The sequence below is a fragment of the Brassica rapa genome, chromosome A10 (assembly GCF_000309985.2).
Source record: "Brassica rapa cultivar Chiifu-401-42 chromosome A10, CAAS_Brap_v3.01, whole genome shotgun sequence".
In the NCBI taxonomy this organism is placed as follows: Eukaryota; Viridiplantae; Streptophyta; class Magnoliopsida; order Brassicales; family Brassicaceae; genus Brassica; species Brassica rapa.
This window is the reverse complement of record NC_024804.2, coordinates 14,862,267-14,883,134: the sequence shown is the minus strand read 5'-3', so window position 1 is coordinate 14,883,134 and position 20,868 is coordinate 14,862,267. Positions and strand designations below refer to the sequence as shown.

The window sequence follows — 20,868 nt, the reverse complement described above, 5'->3', positions numbered from 1 at the left end:
CATTTATTAAAATGAATTATATTTATGAGTGAAAAAGAAATGACATTAGATGTAAATATAATGAAAATTCAAAGGCAGAATCCAAAATTTTAAAATAAGATCATACTTTAAATCTTTAATAGTATAGATACGAGGTTTATTGATTAAGGACCGATCAAGCTTAAGCCAAACATGTGATTTGAATTGGAGTTCCCTGAATCATGTCTACTAGCGTGATGGGTTCTGTCGGAAATTCTTTTGGTCTCTCAAAAGTTGTTAACTTTTGATTTTCCCCATCTTTATTTGCTCGAGGTTTTGTATGATTAGGATGTTTGAACTGAAGCGTGCGAGTAAGTTTAGGTTTCTCTATGTAGCCCACAAGAAACAATAAACAAAAAAAAGTTCCAAGTCAGAATTTTAGAGCATTGATAATAGTATGAGCTTGAAAGTCTCGGTAATGTGTACTGTGGCGATATGAATGTGATCGGACAAGTGAGAGAGCATGTTGCTATTAAAATGGTAAAGGATTACCAAAGAGACTTTGTTTTGTTCGGACGTGGATAAGATTCTCAATGCATGTTTGATAAGTTTTTAAAACAACACGCTTGAACCAAGGAAGAATTATTGTGTCTGGATTAAAAGGTTCTGTTTCCTTTTTTTTTTTTTTTTTTTTTTGTAAACGGCTTAAAAGGTTCTGTTTCCTTTACTGAGCTCTTTTCATCAAATATACCTACGCATACAATCACAGTTTTGTCACATTGAGCTTTCACCTATGGACAGTTCCAGTCACGCATGGTTTGCGCTGGTTCAGAAGATATGTTTCTGTACAGATATACAAAAAATGTAAAAGAAACCGAGATCAAATGCCTGGAGCAAGGGCTGCACTTGAATTTGAATGTCTTGCAACGAATGATTCGATAAGTGGGTTCACCATTTCCGGCTTCTCATCCTGCAAAATTTTACATAAATACAATAAGAAGAACAAGAAGAAAAATAGAGGGTTACTTCATTGGAGAGAGAGAGAGGAGAGACCTGAGGACAGTGGCCGGCTTCAGGCAGAACAACAAACTCTTCAACCGCATCAAAATCACCATAAGCTCGTCCAAGCTCAATTGGCTCCCATGGATCTTTTTCTCCCCACGCAATTAGAACCGGACACTGCAAACAGTTAATGATATTGCCATGGTGAAGTAAAAAAAAATTAAGGTTTAGCTTTAACTATGTCTAAGGAGGAAGAGCAGAGTAACAAACCTTGACCAGTGGGAGTAAATCCTCAGGAAGCGGTCCACCAGAGTAACAGATGAATTCAAGGAAGACATCAACAGCACCAGGCTCAAGACCTGGCCTTAGAATTGCCTCAACTAGCTCATCCGTCACTTGAGAGCTATCATGGTAACACTAAATTGCAAACAAATAATCCTTAAGCTCACTCAGTTACAAGATATAAAAAAATCATGCAACTTACAACAGTAATCATCAATACCTGGCTAAGAATGCTTCTCACTGTCTCCGGTTTAGCAATGCTCTTGAAAAATAGTTTCCCAACCGGAGTATTCCTAAGACGAGAACATGACAATGTTCAGCTACAGCAACACCACAAGAGAATCTTTAAGATTACAATACAATACCTAAGTAAGTTCTGGAATGATCTGATGAAAGGTCTTCCAATCAATGGTTGCTTCTTGATATGAAGCATACGGAGAGATATGTTTATAAGCATAAGCCCTCTGCATATCTCTGGCTTACTCACTGCTGCCTGAAGACCAACAAGTCCTAACGAACACCAATCTCTCTTTCATTAACTGAACCAAGAGACACAGAAAGAAAACTTAAAAGAAACTCGAAGAGCTAACCTCCGATAGAGTTGCATATAAAAAAGGCTTCGTCTTTGACCACATCAATACAGAAGTCATTGAGCTGCTCACCCCATGTCTCAAAAGTGTAGAACGGTTCTCCTCCAAACTCGTTAGGGTTTGGTTTATCTGAATATCCGTATCCGATCAGATCGATTGAGTAGACTCTATATGATTTGCCAAGAATAGGTGTGTTCTTCCTCCAATGGTCACTGACCACAGAACAAAAACACGTGATTGCAAAAATGTTAACTGATACCTATTAGCAAACTAGGGTTCTTGGTAAGGAGAAGCTACCTGTTAGCACCGAAGCCATGAACCAAGACTAAGGCAGGGCCACTGGTTCCAGCGCACTGATATCTTATCGAATAGCCTTTCCAGTTCCATGTTCTGCAAATACCAAGAAAGTTGATTTAATCAGAACCACAGAAAAGTTATAGTTATAGATGAAGCAGAGGAAGGTGAGTTACAAGGTTCGAACTTCTGGACAAACATCTTCGAGGGTAGAAGCTTTGTCTGTTACAGAAGAACATGAGACGGACCCACTTCCCCTTGAAGTCCGAGATCGTGTGATTCCTGTCGGAACCGATTGTCGGAGAAAATGGGTTTCTGTGAAACTGATAATCGAAGTGTTCTTGAAAAGAACTCTTTTACTGAAGAGCAGCGATGTTGTTTCCAAACTTGTGAGTGGTAAAGCTCTAATGTTCGCCATGACTGGTTTCGGGTTGAAAACAGTGAGAAGAGAAGAGACATTGATATCTTTTTGCTCTTAATACGGTTTTGGAGTTGTAAGAAGGCCAAGTGTCACGATTCGGACCAACCGCGTTTCCCTTACGTCATGTTCACGTCATGTAAGAGTTTTGTTTTTGTTTGTTATATATTTTTAAATCATCTTTTACTGAAAGTCTGTTATATTTTTTTTGCAACTGTTAGTCAATATTTTCATATATTAGTGGTGTTGATGTGAGCTTCATGACTATATTACAATGTAAAATCAAACTAAAAAGACTCATGTTCCTAAATGCAGTGGTGTGACATTCTTCTTCAGCTGATAACCTCTGAGTTTGAATCATCGGAAGGCCATATCACAGTCTCCATAAGTCGTTCACGCATCAAAGCCAAGTTCTCATCTGTTATATCTTGGTATATCTTCCCATGGTCGCATTTCTACAAGCAACAAAGCCTTTGATGTTGAGTCTCTTCTGGTTCCCATGGCAGATTTAAGAAAAACATAACTCAAGCAAGGAGGGAGATTTAGAGGTTGATTTTACCTTGATCCACTTGCCATACAAGTGGAGACGCGTGATCATCACTCTTTCTGCAAGCTCCTGGCTCTCCTACAAAGTGGTTTACACAAGATAAACAAATGAGTCTGTTTATGCTCTCAGATAAACTCACAAAAGACTCTTCTTCCTCTCCATATTGATACCAAGCTCTAAACAGGCGGAATCAAACAGAGTTTATCACAGCACGGGGTGTTCTTATTCTAATTCATCAAACTTGGAAGACCTCTCAGCCAAACCCTTCTAGCAAATCAGACCTCACTAACTGCTCTCTAACCAACTCATCAGAGCTACAATCAGCTACATTCAGTCCTAGGCTAAACATAGTAGACCCATAGCCAAAGTTTGAGCAGCTAAACTTCTTTAACTAGGCTAAGCAAATGATATAAGCTAAACTTGATTTACACCTTGCCGAGAGTGCGGAGGAAACGTTTGCCATCGGTTGGTCTGTTTGATACGACGTAACTGTTGTAAAGCAAAAGAGACCCATAAGACCACAAGCCAGAAATGATCGCCTAAGTGTTTTTTAATCTAATATACAAAACTTGATCAAAATGAGAGATTCAAATCATGGAGAGCAGAAAGAAACTTACTTATAGAACCAAGTGTACTGGGGAGGATTCATTTCGTAGAGCTGATGAAGAACCGTCCTCACAGCTTTGTATGTGAAATAATTAATAAGTTGCTGCAAAACTGAAAAAAAGTGATGAGAGAGCCATAAGAAGCTTTATCATGCCAAAAGATCTTCCTCCAAACCTCACCGTTTTAACATCTCCGAAGGTATCATCATAGTTCCCAGCAACGTCCTCATTGACAATCAAGAGCCTTCTTTTGCTCCTTCGAGTCGCAATCCTTGGTACGCGCTTCGAAGAGAGCCTGAGAACAATGCCTGAACCAGTGAAGGAGCTTCCTGCACTGCTGCCAAGGATCTTCTTCTTGTTTCGAGAGGTCCTTGCGTGAGCATCCAGACATAAACATGGAACGTTTGGTGAATCCAAAACCGACGAGCCAACATCAAACAAAGCACCGAACATTATCTCCAAACAGCAAGATCAACACTTTCGCTAAAAAAAACAAAGCAAAAGAAGAAACACAGGAAACAAGAATTGGGTCTGTAGGATGGGAAATGGCCGTTGAATACTAGCCAGTGAAGCTCAGGGAGAAGTCTTGAGATATTTATTTTCAAAACAACAAAGCAAAGGCAAAAGACAAACAAGACGAGCACCGTGAGGGACTACGTGCACTCCTTAGAATGAGGTTGTATTTGTTGTCATCTTGTAACTTGAGGGAAAGAGACTCGGAGAAGTCACGAGTTCGAACAACCGCCGTTGGAGAAATGATTAAGTTTATCTTTGTATAGATAGATGGTTTAGGACTCCTACGTGTTCTTAGTTCTCTTTCTAATGCTTATATTTGAATTGATGTATCAGCTTATAGAATGCATCTTTCACTCAGTGATGCCATATACATGATATATACTACTAGAGCAGTAGGGAACTTGAACAATGAAAGTCTACTTTAGTGGTGACTGGTGAGGATCGTACTAAGGAACATTTAGTTCATGTAGTTATGGATACATCATGTTCGTGGAACAGAGTTTTAACAAGACTTTTACATGAAGGAAATATTTGACATTTTCATTACCAAATCTTTATAAAGACTTGTCTAGAGTACCGAACGTATTTGTACAAAGTTGTCTGACACTAAACTCCATCTTCGTGGTGTTGTGGTAGATTGTTGAGACTACTTTACTCGGTAATCAGCATCTCAGCTTCATTCATCATTTCTGGAATCTGCTCAAACAAAAAAACTTGGGTTAGTGCATGTATGGTTTGAAAAAGATCCAAGGCAATAACAACTCAGAGAAACAAGACCAAAATCATAAAAGATAGGATAACATTTCATCAAGGCTGGTGAACAGCATTCTAACAAACAGCATTCCACGTTTATCAGCTAGCCATTAAGCTACCAAAACGAACTACAAGAACAAACGAGAACCAACCAGAGTATTAAAAACTAGTAATTTCCGATGTGTTTCCTACAATCCAAAAAAACAGCAATGCGAAAGCATAATCTTTAAGCAGATAACTTTTAAATTCCTATTCCAAGGTCTGTTCTTTAGCCTTTGTGGTTGACTTACATGAAAATTTACACGTTGGTCATTTACAATCCCAAGCACTTAAAGATTCCATAAAAACTCAGAGATTCCAGAATCTAATCCGTATCTCCCACAAAAACCCTTAACCAATACATCCTCTAGAACCCTAAACCCCCAAAACTACAAAAAGCTAGTTTGAGCTGCCATCTAAATTTAGAAACCCTTTGATTACTATCTCAATCATCCAAACCAACCAGAAAGTTCACAACTTTGAGATCAAATCCAAAAACCCAGAACCGCAAGAAACCAACTTTCTTTTTTTTACCTGGAGAAAACTCATCCAAGAACCTCCACAAGATCCAGAAACACCATCATCCCCACAAGAATGAACAGTCTTGAACTGGTCAATATCAAGCTTCTTGTTGATAATCCCAACCTTGAAGTAGATTGAATCGTTGGGAGGCAGATCGACCTTGATCTCATCTACATCGAACCAGAGAAAGAACCGCTTCACCTGAATGCCCTCGAGCTCGGTGATGGAGCCGTAACCGATTCGTCCGGATATGGTCTTCTCGTAGTAGACGAGGTAGTCGAACTCTATGGTGCAGGGCTTGGATAGGTAGACGACGAAGCGGCCGTCGTCGGAGAGGGTGAAGTTGGTGACGGAGTCGGGTAGGAGACCGCTCGGGAGGCCGTACTTGGGGAGGAGCTCGTAGACGGTGGAGGAGATCGAATCCGAATCCGGGTCGGGTTCGTAAAGGGAAAGGGTGGGCGTGGTGAGGAGGGCGAGAGAGAAGAGGAGGGTGAGAGAGAAGAGGTAAAGGGCCATGCTTTGTTGAGATGATAGAGAAGAAGGAGAGACTTGTGAGTTGTGAGAAAGTGTTCGTTGATTGTTTAAGCTTCGTTCGTGTTATGTATTTAATTTGGCTCTTCGTTTTTGTTTTAATATAGTTTTTCTTGAGATAAGTGAATTGTTTGACGTAATTGCCGGGAGAATTTTCATGGATAAGCCAGCAAAATTCTACAAAATCAAGTCACCTAAATCGTAATATCTAATCAATCTCTACTAATAAAAGGGAGCTTTTGAGGCTCCATATGACGTTCACATCAGCGGAAAAAATTTCTCCCAAAAGATGACACGTGGCATAAAATATAGTTTTACATTTTAATATTAATTATTTTCGAAAATTGTAAAAAATATGTAAACATAAAGCATTAAAAAATGAAAAAAATAAAAGGGAGCTTTTGAGGCTCCATATGACGTTCACATCAGCGGAAAAAATTTCTCCCAAAAGATGACACGTGGCATAAAATATAGTTTTACATTTTAATATTAATTATTTTCGAAAATTGTAAAAAATATGTAAACATAAAGCATTAAAAAATGAAAAACTACATTAAACATATGTAAGATTACTATTTTTCACTTAAAAAAAAAGATGGCTTATCTCCATAATGTAACACTACCGTTTTATAAAAAAAAAAACAAAAAACATTATATATAATTTCGAAAATAATAATTATATGTAAAACATACAACATAAAAATGGAAATACTACAATAAACATAAATATGTTTGACTATTTGTCCAAGTTCTTCTATTAAACATTGCCGTTTTACATTAAAAATAGAAAAATACGTAAAAATTTAAACATCTATCTTAAAATATAAAATATAGACATTAACTAAATATAAAGTATAAAAAAGAGAAATACTCAATATAAAAAAAAATAATAAGTAAATATTATAAATATATAAATATACGAATCATATATACAATAATAAGTAAATGCACAATTTTTTAAAAATGAAAAGAGTATATTAAATATTAAACATCTGTCTTAAAATGTAAAATATAGATATTAAGTAAATAGAAAATATAAGAAAAAGAAATAAACAACTTAAAAACAATGAAAAAAGTATATTAAGATTTAAACATCTATCTTAAAATGTAAAATATAGATATTACGCAAATAGAAAGTATAAGAAAAGGAAATACACAATTTAAAAAAAAATGGAAAAAGTACATTAGTATTTAAACATCTATCTTAAAATGTAAATCAATCTTAAAATATAAAATTATTAGTAAATAGAAAGTATAAGAAATAAAAATACACAATATAAAGAAAAATAAATAATAAGTAAATATATAATATAATCTCGAAAGATGACACGTGACATTAAACATATGTAAGATTACTATTTTTCACTTAAAAAAAAGACGGCTTATCTCCATAATGTAACATTACCGTTTTATAAAAAAAAATAAAAAACATTATATATAATTTTGAAAATAATAAATATATGTAAAACATACAACATAAAAATGGAAATACTACAATAAACATAAATATGTTTGACTATTTGTCCAAGTTCTTCTATTAAACATTGTCGTTTTACATTAAAAATAGAAAAATACGTAAAGATTTAAACATCTATCTTAAAATATAAAATATAGACATTAACTAAATATAAAGTATAAAAAAGAGAAATACTCAATATATAAAAAAATAATAAGTAAATATTATAAATATACGAATTATATATAAAATAATAAGTAAATGCACAATTTTTTAAAAATGGAAAGAGTATATTAAATATTAAACATCTATCTTAAAATGTAAAATATAGATATTAAGTAAATAGAAAATATAAGAAAAAGAAATACACAACTTAAAAACAATGAAAAAAGTATATTAAGATTTAAACATCTATCTTAAAATGTAAAATATAGATATTACGCAAATAGAAAGTATAAGAAAAGGAAATACACAATTTAAAAAAATAGAAAAAGTACATTAGTATTTAAACATCTATCTTAAAATGTAAATCAATCTTAAAATATAAAATTATTAGTAAATAGAAAGTATAAGAAATAAAAATACACAATATAAAGAAAAATAAATAATAAGTAAATATATAATATAATCTCGAAAGATGACACGTGGCATAAAATATAGTTTTACATTTTAATATTACTTATTTTTGAAAATTATAAAAAATATGTAAACATACAGCATAAAAAAATGGAAAAACTACATTAAACATATGTAAGATTACTATTTTTCACTTAAAAAAAAAGACGGCTTATCTCCATCATGTAACATTACCGTTTTATACAAACAACAAAAAACATTATATATAATTTTAAAAATAATAAATATATGTAAAACATACAACATAAAAATGGAAATACTACATTAAACATATGTAAGATTACCATTTTACATTTTTATTTTAAGAAAATAATATGTAAACATACAACATAAAAAATAAAAAAACTACATTAAACATATGTAAGATTACCATTTTTCACTAAAAAAAAAGACGGCTTATCTCCATAATTTAACATTACTATTTTGTAAAAAAGAAAATTATATATAATTTCGAAAATAATAAATAATATGTAAACATACACCATAAAAAAATGGAAATACTACATTAAACATATGTAAAATTACCATTTTACATTTAAAAATAAAAATAATATGTAAACATACAACATAAAAAATGGAAAAACTACATTAAACATATGTAAGATTACCGTTGTTCACTAAAAAAACGGGTTATCTTCATAATGTAACATTACCATTTTATTAAAAAAAGAAAAAAAAACATAAATATAAATATTTGACTATTTATCCAAGTTCTTCTATTAAATATTGCCGTTTTACATTAAAAATGGAAAAATACGTAAAGATTTAAACATCTATCTTAAAATATAAAATATAGACATTAACTAAATATAAAGTATAAGAAAGAGAAATACTCAATATATAGAAAAATAAATAATAAGTAAATATTATGAATATATAAATATACGAATTATATATACAATAATAAGTGAATGCACAATTTTTAAAAAATGGAAAGAGTACATTAAATAGTAAACATCTATCTTAAAATGTAAAATATAGATATTAAGTAAATAGAAAGTATAAGAAAAGGAAATACACAATTTAAAAAAATGGAAAAAATACATTAGTATTTAAACATCTATCTTAAAATGTAAATCAATCTTAAAATATAAAATTATTAGTAAATAGAAATTATAGGAAATAGAAATACACAATATAAAGATTTAAAAAATGGGAAATTACACAATATAGTAAATATATAAGTGAATATACACAATATAGTAAATATATAATATAAGTGAATACCAAATTTAAAAAATGGGAAATTACATTAAGATTTAAAAATATATATTAAAATTTAAAATATAGATATTACGTAAATAGAAAGTATAACAAATGGAAATATACAATTTAAAAAAATGGAAAACGTACATTAAGATTTAAACATCTATCTTAAAATGTAAAATAGAGATATTAAGTAAATTAAAAGTACAAGAAATGGAAATACATATACAGGAAAATAAATAATAAGTAAATAATGTAAATATATAATATATGAATTATATATGTAATAATAAGTAAATACACAATTTTTTTAAAAATGGAAAAAGTTCATCAAGCATTAAACATCTATCTTTAAATGTAAAATATATAATATAAGTAAATACACAATTTAAAAATGGAAAAAGTACATTAATATTTAAATATCTATTTAAAAATATAAAATATAGATATTACGTAAATAAAAATATAAGAAATGGAAATAAACATTTTAAAAAATGGAAAAAGTACATTAAGATTTAAGCATCTATCTTAAAATGTACTTCTATCTTAAAATGGTAGTAAATTATATAAAAATGGAAATACCACATTAAACAAAAAAAATGTATAGTTTTACATCAAAAAAGTCCCTATAAAACTCATTATTCCATCCACATCAATTTCACACTATTAAGGAAAATTTCAAAGCACTCGAGCAAAAAAATGGTTTCACTATCAACTCTTGCCGTCCCAAAAACCTTTAATGACCTTGAATGAGATTTTTTTATAACAACAAACTTTTTGTTATGTGGATTCATTGTTGGGAAACACGCAACTTCCAAAAGCCAAACTTATTCATGGGAATTGAATTGTTTTTCATAGACTCAAAGGTATTCTTACAAATTTAAATTAATCTAATCCATAATTTTATTGTTAATATTCATACTAACTCTTTCATGATCAAACCATTTCAGTTAATAACCATTCAAGCGTTTATCCCGAAACACTTTCTTCCTCGCCGAATCAAGTATTGGTTCATATTGGTTTAGTATTGTTTTTGGTTTACTAACCGGTTTAGGATGGTCCTATTGTAAATATAATTTAAGTTGGTTTAGCATATATTATGTTTAAAATAACTTAAATTAAATAATAATAATAATATTATGCTTAAAATATAATTTTAGAGACTTTTCAAATATAGTTTACAGAACATTATAGGTGATGAATTTAATTTATTAAATTCGTTTATTACTTAAACCTAAGTTTTTAAAAAAACGTACCGAGTTATAAATATCAATGATGGATTGGTGAGTATAACATGAAGACAAAAATATAAATATCTGATTTTCAAGATAAGAAATTCAGCTTTTATTCAGATACTCAATATATAATATCTTAAATTATTTTTTTAAAATATACATAATTTATATATTTAGATTAATCTTCCAAACTTAAACTATTATATTATATATGAATAATGTTTTTAAATAAAAATAATTTCTGATTTAAAATAAAAAATAAAAACAACAAATATTTATTTTCAAATAATGGATGTAATTTACATTATAATATCATTTAACAAGTATTAGATACGTTTTGATATATCATTATTTTCTATTTCCAGAAAACAATAAATTGTTAAACATCAATATCATCTAGGTTAAGTATACGAACAACAAAAATTCAAACATCACAAAAAATATTTACATAACCATTATAATACAATAATTTAATCAAAAATACAATTAAAAAAATATTAAAAAGAATAGTTATATACTTAATATTTGAAAATAAAAGATATTTTTGCTAAAATTGTACTTACCTGGCCAAGGAGATCGACCATCATTTTACGGATCGATCGAATGTTGAGCATGTGGTCGATCCAAAAATACTCTGCAGTTTAATAAAATCTCTAAAACATTTATTCCAACACTCAAAAGATAGTTTTGTTAAATATGATAACTAGATAGCCAATAAAATTACAAAAAAATATTTAAATAGTAAAAAATATGTTAATTTAACGTGTTAAAATTTAAAAATAAATTTTAATTATGACATGCATTTTAACATTTATATAAATATAAATCATAGCCTAAATATATATAATTTAACAACTTCAATTAGAAAAAAATAAAAATCCCGGGCGTAGCCCGGGTTAATCCCTAGTCTAATTATATAAAGTAATGTTTGCTTCTCTCCTATGATGCCACCTAGGATCCAGGTCAGAAAATCAAAAGTTTTGAGCATGACACGTGTCACCGTCGACCAAAACGCATCAATTCATTTAATCCGAAATTGTGACGGGCTTAGATGTGGGCTTCGCGTGAAAATTGTGTATACGGCCTGACAAATGGATTTTGTCTGTAGCCCTAATTCTAAAGACGTGAAGCCATGGAGTTCTGATCCTCTCTCCGTTCTACGGCGGCGGCGCAGTGACACGGTGGAGTTTATGGAAGGTTGTGTGATATGAATCTTCGTGAAGAAACTCTGGGTCGGGCTAGCTCTGTTCGTGTCGTTTCGCCTCATGTTCTTCTCCTCCGAGACGTTATGTGATACATTGATTTATAGCCATTAACAACTTTCTTAAATCCGTTGACCCACTCCACGCACGATTTATCATTAAATGCATCTCCTCTCTCTACAAGCTGTGGATCTCCAGCTATAAAAAGGTGAATCTTTATCCCCTAAAACATCATCCGCGCAAATCCTAATCCGTTTAATCATCTCTGTTTCTAGAGTGGTTATGTTATCTCGGAGGTGAACTGGACTGCGGGAGCAGTGGAGATGTTAATGCGGCAGAGGCAAGATGCGGCCTAAATAGATTGCAGGATGTCCTTATGGCAAGACAAGCAAAGACCGAGCCAAAGATGGAGGCGATTCCAATGTCTGCGGCGGTGACATTAAGATTATCTCGGATAACTGGAAGGACAGGTGGAGCAACAAAAGAGGAACCGAAGCAACATAGGAACTAAAACCATAAAAGGTGGAAAGCTCTCATGTAAGGCTTGCGACGGAGATTAGCCAGAATGTTGTGGATTCATTCACTGAATCTTTCAGTAGCGGCTCCTCCTCTTGGACCTCCACCAGCGCCAAGATTATGGTTAGCGAGTGAATGTGCAGCGAGTGAGGTGAGTACACTCTGTTTGTTTTTCTATTAAACATTTTTGTAAGCTCAGTAGCAATAGTGTTTCTTTGTTGTTGGTATTTAACGAGTTTATGTCGTTGATGAGTAGATATGTGGAATATGTTCTTAACCGGTATTCAAGAACTTAATTATCTATCAAATGCAGGGAAAATGATCAGCTTTTCAAATACGGAGACACTAAAACAGCCCGGACCGTAATGCTAGCAGAAGTAAATCCTCCTTTTCGTAACAAATTGACGTAGTTCCCTACATTAAGATCTTCAAGACTGCAGACTCTCATTAATCAAAGGTGTGTTTCTTTTTCCTCACGATGATAGAACATGTTTCTTGATTCATTGTGCACATGTTCTCTTGCAGTCTTAACTGGCAGCACCAGCTGTGCAAAAATCCTAGGCCAAACCCAGTTATTCACAGACCACACATTGCGCAGTTCCGAATGGGCCTCTGGCACTTTTATCAGTCAATCAGCCTGTTACAACTTTGACAAAGCCAACAGCTTTTCCGTTACTTGGAGCTCATGGTGTAAGAAACCTCAACGTTTGACTGCTTTATTCAAGTTTCTGAATTGTAAAAGTATTAACATTTGAGTAAATCTGTAGTTCTATATTCAATGTAGCCTTTCCTCCTGTTACTGTTGTTTCTGCTGCTAATGCTCCAACTGGCCCAGTTTACCGTAAGGTGTGGTACAATCATCTTATCTTACCATATTATCATTTGGTCAGGTTAGTTAAAAAAGAAAACAATCAATTTTTTTTGGACAGAGTTGAATCTTGCCTGAAAACAAAGTTTTTTTTTCTCACTGATATTCTTATGCTGCAAACAGTTTGTTCATGCTTGGGAAAATTATTTATGTGTTCAGTACCATTGTCCAAAGTTGTAGAACAAGAGTGGTATGTGCTTCTATACGTTTGAGTGGTCCAGTGTGTGAGAAAACGCATTCAAGAACGCTAAATCGTGTATTGGGCAGAGATAAATGGAACTTCATGTGTACATATTTCTGGTCTTGATGTCTAAGTTGATGATGTTAATTGGGGTGCTGAAGACTGAAGTTGACACTGGAGAAATCATGGGATTATGACCAGCATTTTCATGCAAACATGATCTTGGATAGTAAGAGAAAGGACAACAGTTTCAAAACAGGAAAGAATAATGACAACAGAAGCTACGACTACTAAAAGGTTGGGAACTGGAGCAGTAAGGATCAGCAATGAAGAGAGAATGAAGAAAGAGACGAGCTGTGCAATTTCTATAAAACCGTTTGTTTTCATTTCAAACCAAATAATTTTGTTCCCCACACTCTCTCTCGACTGCACGTATGATTTCAGTTTCTATCTTTAACTGTTTTCAGTAGACTTGGCCAATAGTACGAACACAAAAAAAAAATTAATCATTTATATAAATTTAGTGACTAACTCAATATTTACAAATTCAGAATTAAATAAAGCCAATTGAAAATTTATATTTCTCAAAAGTGAATTAAGAATTTCCCAGAATTTTAATCTCTTTGGAGTTTAACCCTAAACTTCCTTTTTTTATTAAAACTGGATTAATTGTTTGTTTCAAACTGTTTGTCTTTTGTCAAACAAATTACAAAATTCTCACCTTATGAGTTCAATAGGCCAACATTTTAAACTAAAATAAAATGAGCACTTAGACACAAACAAATAAAAACTAACTATCTAAAAAAACTTGAGAAAATATTAGCATAAAAATATTCACTATTGTAAACAAGTAAAGTTGTGAACCCATTGTATGATAGTACACCCAAATCACACCAATTAAGTTCAAACTCACATCCCATTAATATATCATTCAAAAGATAAAAGAACATCAATTATTTAGAGGCTAACAACTACAAAATATACACAACACAAAATTAATTAATACATCAAAAGATATGTTAACATAATACATTGCAGAAACACCATTGTTCAACTATTTATGATTGGTTGTACATTTAACAAAGTTTTACACAAAAAAATTATATATGTAAGATAAAAAAAATATTTAGATCATGGGTCTTATTAGTTGGTTGTAAGTGCAGAAATTTTGTTGTAATAATTTAGTTTGTAGTTTTTAGTGACATAGTTACAATTTTTTTAATATATAAAATATTACAATTTTTAAACCGCTGATATATATATAGGGTTGTAAATTTAAAGGGCATGATCAATCAAATTATTCAGAAACTAATGTGAAAACAACATTTATTAAAAAAAGTCAAGTGAATTGAAGCATTTCTACAATGCAACCAATCAAACACATAATTAAAATTTAATCAATTTTGGTTTATTTTGCTCATCACCTTAAATATAATTTCCAAAAAAAAATATCAAAAATTTGGATACTAAAAATTTGAGATTCATATGATTAAAAACAAATATGTTTTAAAAATTATAATTTTATAGCTACTTATATTTTATAATAGATTATAATATTTATATATATCAAAATAAATATACAAAATATATAATAAAACTAAAATTTAAACAAAAACCCGGGCGTAGCCCGGGCCGACCCTAGTTATTTAATAAAAATGTTTGAATGACCATTAGGAAGAATATTCGGGGAATTTCTCATTTCTTGTAATTTAGAAAACTATAACAATGAATTCTGCAGATAGATACATTCATTCTAATTTTTTTGTCAACACATTCATTCTAATCTATAAAGCAGCACTTCTCTATATTCAATAAGAAAACGAGTGATTGGTTGGACTATAAAACTAATTTACCACTTAAATTCTATCTATAATTTTCAGGCATGCTTTACACTAATTTTTAAAGCTACTACATCAACAAAAAGTAGTAAATATTTTATTTAATAAAGTTTTGTATTTTAGGATATAAAAAATATTGATGTGAAACCTTTTTTTTTTCATTTTGCCTCATTTTTTTTAGGGCTTATTTGTTAAATAACCAAAAAAATAAGGGAAATTAGATTTTGAGAGAGAGAGTAGAGAGAGATAGGAAGAGAAAGTAGGAGAGAGGGGGTGTTTTTAGTTAGTTAATGAATTTTGGTTTTTGTTGTGTATAGTGAATGCAATTTCCCTTTTTTTTAATCAAACCATAGTTATATAAATCTTAAACACGTTTAAACTTCATCAAAGAAAAAAAAAGATATAAAGAACTATTGAGAGCCAAACAAACAATAACAACGATAATATAAGAGATAAAATGACAATATAGATTATAAAAACTCATATGAAATCATATCATAACAACACCATAAACTTCTTGAAAGATGACATCTAGTGTAACCCGTAAACCATACACACTGCAGCATACGCAGAGAAAAGCGTCAGATGGAAAGAAGATCCTTGCAATACCAACAAAGCTTGTTCATTCAATTCATCCTATATAAGAGAAAATATCACAAAAAGAGACTGATTTAAACGAGGGACAAGTGGGAAATCATAACCCGCCACATCCATATTCATCGGGCTAAAGATGACAATGAGTTTCTCTTCTACCTGCCAAAGAAGAGAGATATAAGACAACAACACCAACAGCCGGAATAGAACCCGTAAAAAAAATGGCAGGAAATCACGCCAAAGTGATATAAATACTATTAAAGATCGTAAAAGTAGAACCAAATGAACTAAGCCCATTAGTACATCACCAGCTAAAGTCATGAACCTCAACTCTAACGTTGCCTACACAAATATCTGCCTAAACCATTATACAGTAGCACAATAGGTGGAAAATAAAGAGATAGATGAACATGAAGGACCTTATGAGGAGGAATAACATGGAGGTCGAAACAAAAACTGATCGAAGGCCAGTCGACACACTCAAATAGAAACCTATATATCACATGAGATATAAGCCCTTAGGTGAAGAAAGTGTCAATAGCAGACACATGGAGACCACCACCACCATCATTCTTTGTCGCCATCCTCGATGGAGGCTTCAGAGTTGAGATATGGATAAGAGTTTGAAGAAATAGTTTGGAGAAAGCGTCGAAGAAACAAAGAAGAGCTTTGAAAAATACGACGTCTGGAAGGTCTGGAGGGCAGCCAAGAGAAGGAGCTTCAATATGAGGGCTACACGGCGCCATATCTGGAGTTTCGAAGGGCAGATGTCAGAAGAAAACTAACGTGAAGGATTACACGGCGACGAGAAGAACCTTAAAGCGCGAAAGAGGAGAAGCATTCATCATCAGGACCATGGAGGTGGAACAAGACAGCTTTAGAAGAGAGATGATCAAACGACAGATCTGGAATAAACGAGATTTATCCTAAGCACTGCTCCTCGGTTAGCAGGCTGAGAGAGTTTCCTAAGGCGAATTCAGATGTACTTTTGTATACTTTCCTCATTTTTATTTATTTATTAAGTTACATTAGATAACAAATATGTCACATGTCTATTGTATAAACTCTATTATTTATTAATTAATATTTTTTATAACGTCTTATTAATTAATATTATTTATAAATTAAACAAAACATAATAAAACATCACACTAGTTTTGGGCTTTAATAATTTTGTACTTTTGTTCATGGACAATTCTCATAAATAGACTATTTTCAAATTTTGTTTACAAAAATAGACCACAAGGAAAAAAAATTACCAAAACATTTTATTTAATAGGTAAAAAGACCGCAATACCCTAGATATATAAAAATAAAACATAAATATAAAAATAAATAATAAAAATATATATTTTTTTATAGTTTTAGAATATATGTTTTAAATTCCAATTTTTTTATAAATTTTATTGTTTTGATTTTTTTTCAAATTTTTTTTGTAATTCGAAAATACTTTTTGAAGCTATTTTTAAGATTTTTATTTTCAAAATTTTAATATTTATTTTTTATTTTATAAAATTTTAAATCTCAATCCCAAATCTCAATCTCAAATTTTAACTGTAAGCTTTAAATTAGTTAACCTTAACTGTATATTACTCTTTAATGAAATATTTTGATAATTTGATCTTTAAAATCTATATTTGCTGAAGAAATTTTTTTAGTGTTATCTTATATGGTATTTTCGTTTGTTCATTTTAGTTGGGTTCAATGCGGCTAGTATAGATTTGTATTACTAAGAGCATCTGCATTGAAGGTTCAATGCAGAAGTTCACACCTTTCCCCAAAAAAAAAAATATTAAAATATTCTATTTTTTGTGAACTCAGCTTTTGCAGGATCACTGGGATGAACCTGGTTCATCACTGTATCGCGGGTCCCATGCCATGTGGCGGCCCGTGATTGGTCCGCTTAATTTTTTTTTTTTTTTTAAAATCAAACAGAAAAGTTAAAAAAAATAATAATAAAAAATTAAAGTTATGAACCTCCCTTAAGGTTCATTGATGCTGATGCCCTAAGGCCCATATCTTTTATGTAAAACAATGTTGCCTTATCGCCTCCTTTCAGTTCTAACGCAAAAATTTAGCGTTACACACCTCACTAACTAAAAAACCTCGAAACCCTCTAGTCGTCACTTTCGCAGAGAGAGAGAGACATCTCCAATGGCGATGGAAACAAAAACACATCTCTTGGAGGTGTTGCAGACAGAGATTCTAGCGAGATCACCCTTGAGAACCATCTGCAGATTCAAATCAGTCTGCAAGAAATGGAAATCGACAATCGAATCCCCGTATTTCCGCCGTCTCTTTTTATCTCTGCACCGAAACTCCTCCTCCTCTTCTTCATCATCGTGGTCGCTCGTGTTCGGACAAGACGAACTCATAGTCTTCCATGGACGCAAAACATGGGATTATCTTCCCAAGTCTCCAGCTCCACTCATCCCACCGTCTTTCAAACACTATCATAACGGTTGCGACTATATGGACTCTTCCGGTGGATTGGTTTTGATCACAGACGGATCTGATAAAGCTTACTGCTACGTGGGGAGTCCGGTTTTACAGCAATGGATCAAAATCCCCCCACCTCCCTCTGATCCCAAAGGTGCTTCTTCCGTGTTCGGTTTAGTGACTCGCTTGGACGAGGACGGCGTCGTTTTGAGGTTTAATGTGATTAGGATAGCTTCTTACCAAGTTACAAATGATTATCTCTCGAGTGACTTGAGTGTGTTACTGTATTCCTCCGAGACAGGGGTCTGGACTTTTAAAGTGATTCACTCTCCTATTCAAATCGGCAACATGTATAATATCAACCTCAACGGTACAATCTACTTTGGTTGTCTCTCTGTGCGTGGAGTACTCTTAGCTCATGATTTCTATTCTGAATCCGATCAATTCCGGGTTGTGCAGTTACCGGACTATCCGGATCACAACAAGGACTACAAACGAACCTTGACTACCTCAGGAGGCTTTGTCATGTACGTCAGAACGTTAGCGAAAAAGGATGAAACTGTTTTGAAGATCTGGAGGTTGATGAACAATGATGACTACTCTTGGGAGCTTTTGTGGGAAGTCGGCTTTCCGATTACAGGTAACTATGCACCCATGGCAATGCATCCATTTGATGTCGCTACTGTCTATCTATGGAGTCAACGGGATGATCATTTGGTATCGTGTAACTTGCGGAAACAGGACTACACAGTCCTGGGGGATGCAGCTAATGATTGTTTCATTGACAAGTCTGTTTGTAAGAAAAGTGTGAATGAGTTATGGCGTCCAAGATCATCATCAGACGAAGACTTGAACTTTCAGGTTTGTATCTGGTTGTTCCAGTTCGTGATCCCGCGGTGGATGGAATCAGTGCCTCGTCCTCCCCATGCTGAGATGATAGATACAACTTCGCTGCTTTCTCACGCTAGTGCAACACATGAGAGAATGGTGAGGGAACATGAGACAATGATGAGGGAACGTGCGGCAATAATGGGGGATGAAAGCAATGACGAGTACTTTTGGATGGGGTGATATCAGTATGTTTCTTTGTGGGACATTATTGTTCTATAATGTTTTTTCGAATTATACTTTCTTTGATTTGTTTTTTTCAGAATTCTATAGAATACTTTCAATTATGAACACTTTCGATTATTTTAATCCTACGAACTAGTTTTGGACAAAGGTGTTCAATAGCCACAACAATAGTATCATCATCAATCCATTATTGTCGGTAATATTATTAAAGAAGTATTTGAAGTCAAAAACATGTTTGGTTATTACAACAAAGAATCGATTTACTTTGGGCTCAAATCCAAATTAATCACGTTCATATATGTGTAACACACTATACATGAATGGATCGTCTCCTATCTAGTGTCATTTAAATAAATACAGAATTAAGTTTAAATTCACATGATCAAGCTCTCTGGATTGGAATACGAAAATATTATTAGAAGTTGGTACTTTTCCAGCAGCCATGATTTCTCAAGCTAGTCATCATGATTTTGATGTCTTTGTCCGAAGCTCAGAATATTCAATTTTCTCACCATAAATTCTTTGCAAAATAATATAAAACCACATTGCAAAGATTGTTACACTCACCAGAAACCAGCTATACTGAATATTAACCAATTGTATATTTACGTTCGATGCTTAGCATCTAATTGTATATGTACCTTCTTCAACGTGTGGAAATCAAATCCTTTGAAACCAAACATTGTGTCCAAAGCATGCATGCAAGAGTGTTGGTAAGGCAATCGCCAAGAGTGTTTGACCAAAGATACAAAAACCACGAGTTGTAATGGTAGTGGCAATCAACGCCCGTGTTGTCGGACGAGTGGAAATGGAAGAGAAAGAGCTGTTGCGCGAAGGCGAGTGCTACTATTAAGTTGATGACGTCCCTATGAGCCATTGGTCTAGTTTTGTAAAAAAAATGATGGCAAAAGCCGCATAGGTTATGAAGGTGACGGAGATGCAGGAGTGCTCAAAGTTATGGGGATAGTTTTGTCACTGGGATCAAATGGTTGGTGGTTCTTTTGACCAGGAAGAGATCCACAGACATAAAAAAAGTGAGGAGCCTACAATGATCAAGAGAGCTCTAGATATCTTAGTTTTGAAAGGGAAACCATGTACATGATATGTATGATTTTGAATGAAGAGAAAATAGTTTGATGTGGTTAAAGTGGTGCCATAGACCAAGTGCAAAGTATAATTAAATATTAGTCAAAAAAAATATTTATATAAAGATATTTTCTAAACTATTTCTAATATATGAGTGTTTAAAAACTTTTAACACAATAATAAGTACATAATTTGATGAACGTTTTTGACATATATAAATAATTTGATGTTTGATTTAAGTATTTAAAATCATAAATAATAACTTAACTTGTGACTGACTTCAAAACAAATTTTCTTGCTTTTATTTTAAACCAGTTTAAGTTTAATCCGTGAAATTGGGTATTTAATGTACTTTTTAAAATTTAAAATACTTATTGTTAGATATAATATTGAAATAAATATGACATTGAATATTTGAATTATATAATTATGTTTCAAATATTTATATTGTATATATTAATTTGGACATTTAAATTGGTT

At 32.4% G+C, this 20,868-nt stretch overlaps 5 protein-coding genes across 6 annotated transcripts; 1 reads left to right on the top strand and 4 right to left on the bottom strand.

Moving 5' to 3' along the window:
• Positions 1-657: 657 nt before the first annotated feature.
• On the bottom strand, positions 658-2,593 carry LOC103845720 (pheophytinase, chloroplastic). Its single transcript, XM_009122607.2, has 8 exons — positions 2,303-2,593; positions 2,130-2,222; positions 1,833-2,044; positions 1,608-1,752; positions 1,463-1,535; positions 1,231-1,377; positions 1,012-1,137; positions 658-928 (listed from the first exon to the last, which is right to left on the bottom strand). The coding sequence occupies exons 1-8, from the start codon at positions 2,542-2,544 to the stop codon at positions 839-841; spliced, it is 1,128 nt and encodes a 375-aa protein (XP_009120855.1). The 5' UTR covers positions 2,545-2,593; the 3' UTR covers positions 658-838.
• A 74-nt stretch (positions 2,594-2,667) lies between these two features.
• LOC103845719 (chaperonin-like RbcX protein 2, chloroplastic) lies at positions 2,668-4,386 on the bottom strand. Its single transcript, XM_009122606.3, has 5 exons — positions 3,877-4,386; positions 3,709-3,800; positions 3,523-3,580; positions 3,104-3,169; positions 2,668-2,999 (listed from the first exon to the last, which is right to left on the bottom strand). The coding sequence occupies exons 1-5, from the start codon at positions 4,147-4,149 to the stop codon at positions 2,877-2,879; spliced, it is 612 nt and encodes a 203-aa protein (XP_009120854.1). The 5' UTR covers positions 4,150-4,386; the 3' UTR covers positions 2,668-2,876.
• A 263-nt stretch (positions 4,387-4,649) lies between these two features.
• On the bottom strand, positions 4,650-6,098 carry LOC103845718. The gene is made up of 2 exons (XM_009122605.3): positions 5,539-6,098; positions 4,650-4,908 (listed from the first exon to the last, which is right to left on the bottom strand). The coding sequence occupies exons 1-2, from the start codon at positions 6,040-6,042 to the stop codon at positions 4,864-4,866; spliced, it is 549 nt and encodes a 182-aa protein (XP_009120853.1). The 5' UTR covers positions 6,043-6,098; the 3' UTR covers positions 4,650-4,863.
• Positions 6,099-13,273: 7,175 nt separating this feature from the next.
• Positions 13,274-20,473, bottom strand: LOC103846200 (the record flags this gene model as incomplete). Its single annotated transcript, XM_009123106.2, is given in 5 exon segments — positions 13,274-19,962; positions 19,964-20,197; positions 20,200-20,264; positions 20,267-20,386; positions 20,389-20,473. Coding segments are annotated over 5 exon segments (702 nt in total), but the record flags the coding sequence as incomplete, so codon positions are not given.
• Positions 17,883-19,403, top strand: LOC103845717 (F-box protein At3g26010). Of its 2 annotated transcripts, none has more exons than XM_033282721.1 (2): positions 17,883-18,382; positions 18,530-19,403. In XM_033282721.1, the coding sequence occupies exons 1-2, from the start codon at positions 17,944-17,946 to the stop codon at positions 19,297-19,299; spliced, it is 1,209 nt and encodes a 402-aa protein (XP_033138612.1). In that variant the 5' UTR covers positions 17,883-17,943; the 3' UTR covers positions 19,300-19,403. The 2 variants fall into 2 exon arrangements, with proteins under 2 accessions (XP_033138612.1, XP_033138613.1); XM_033282722.1 differs by having other exon boundaries at positions 17,883-18,868; positions 18,970-19,403.
• Positions 20,474-20,868: the final 395 nt, after the last annotated feature.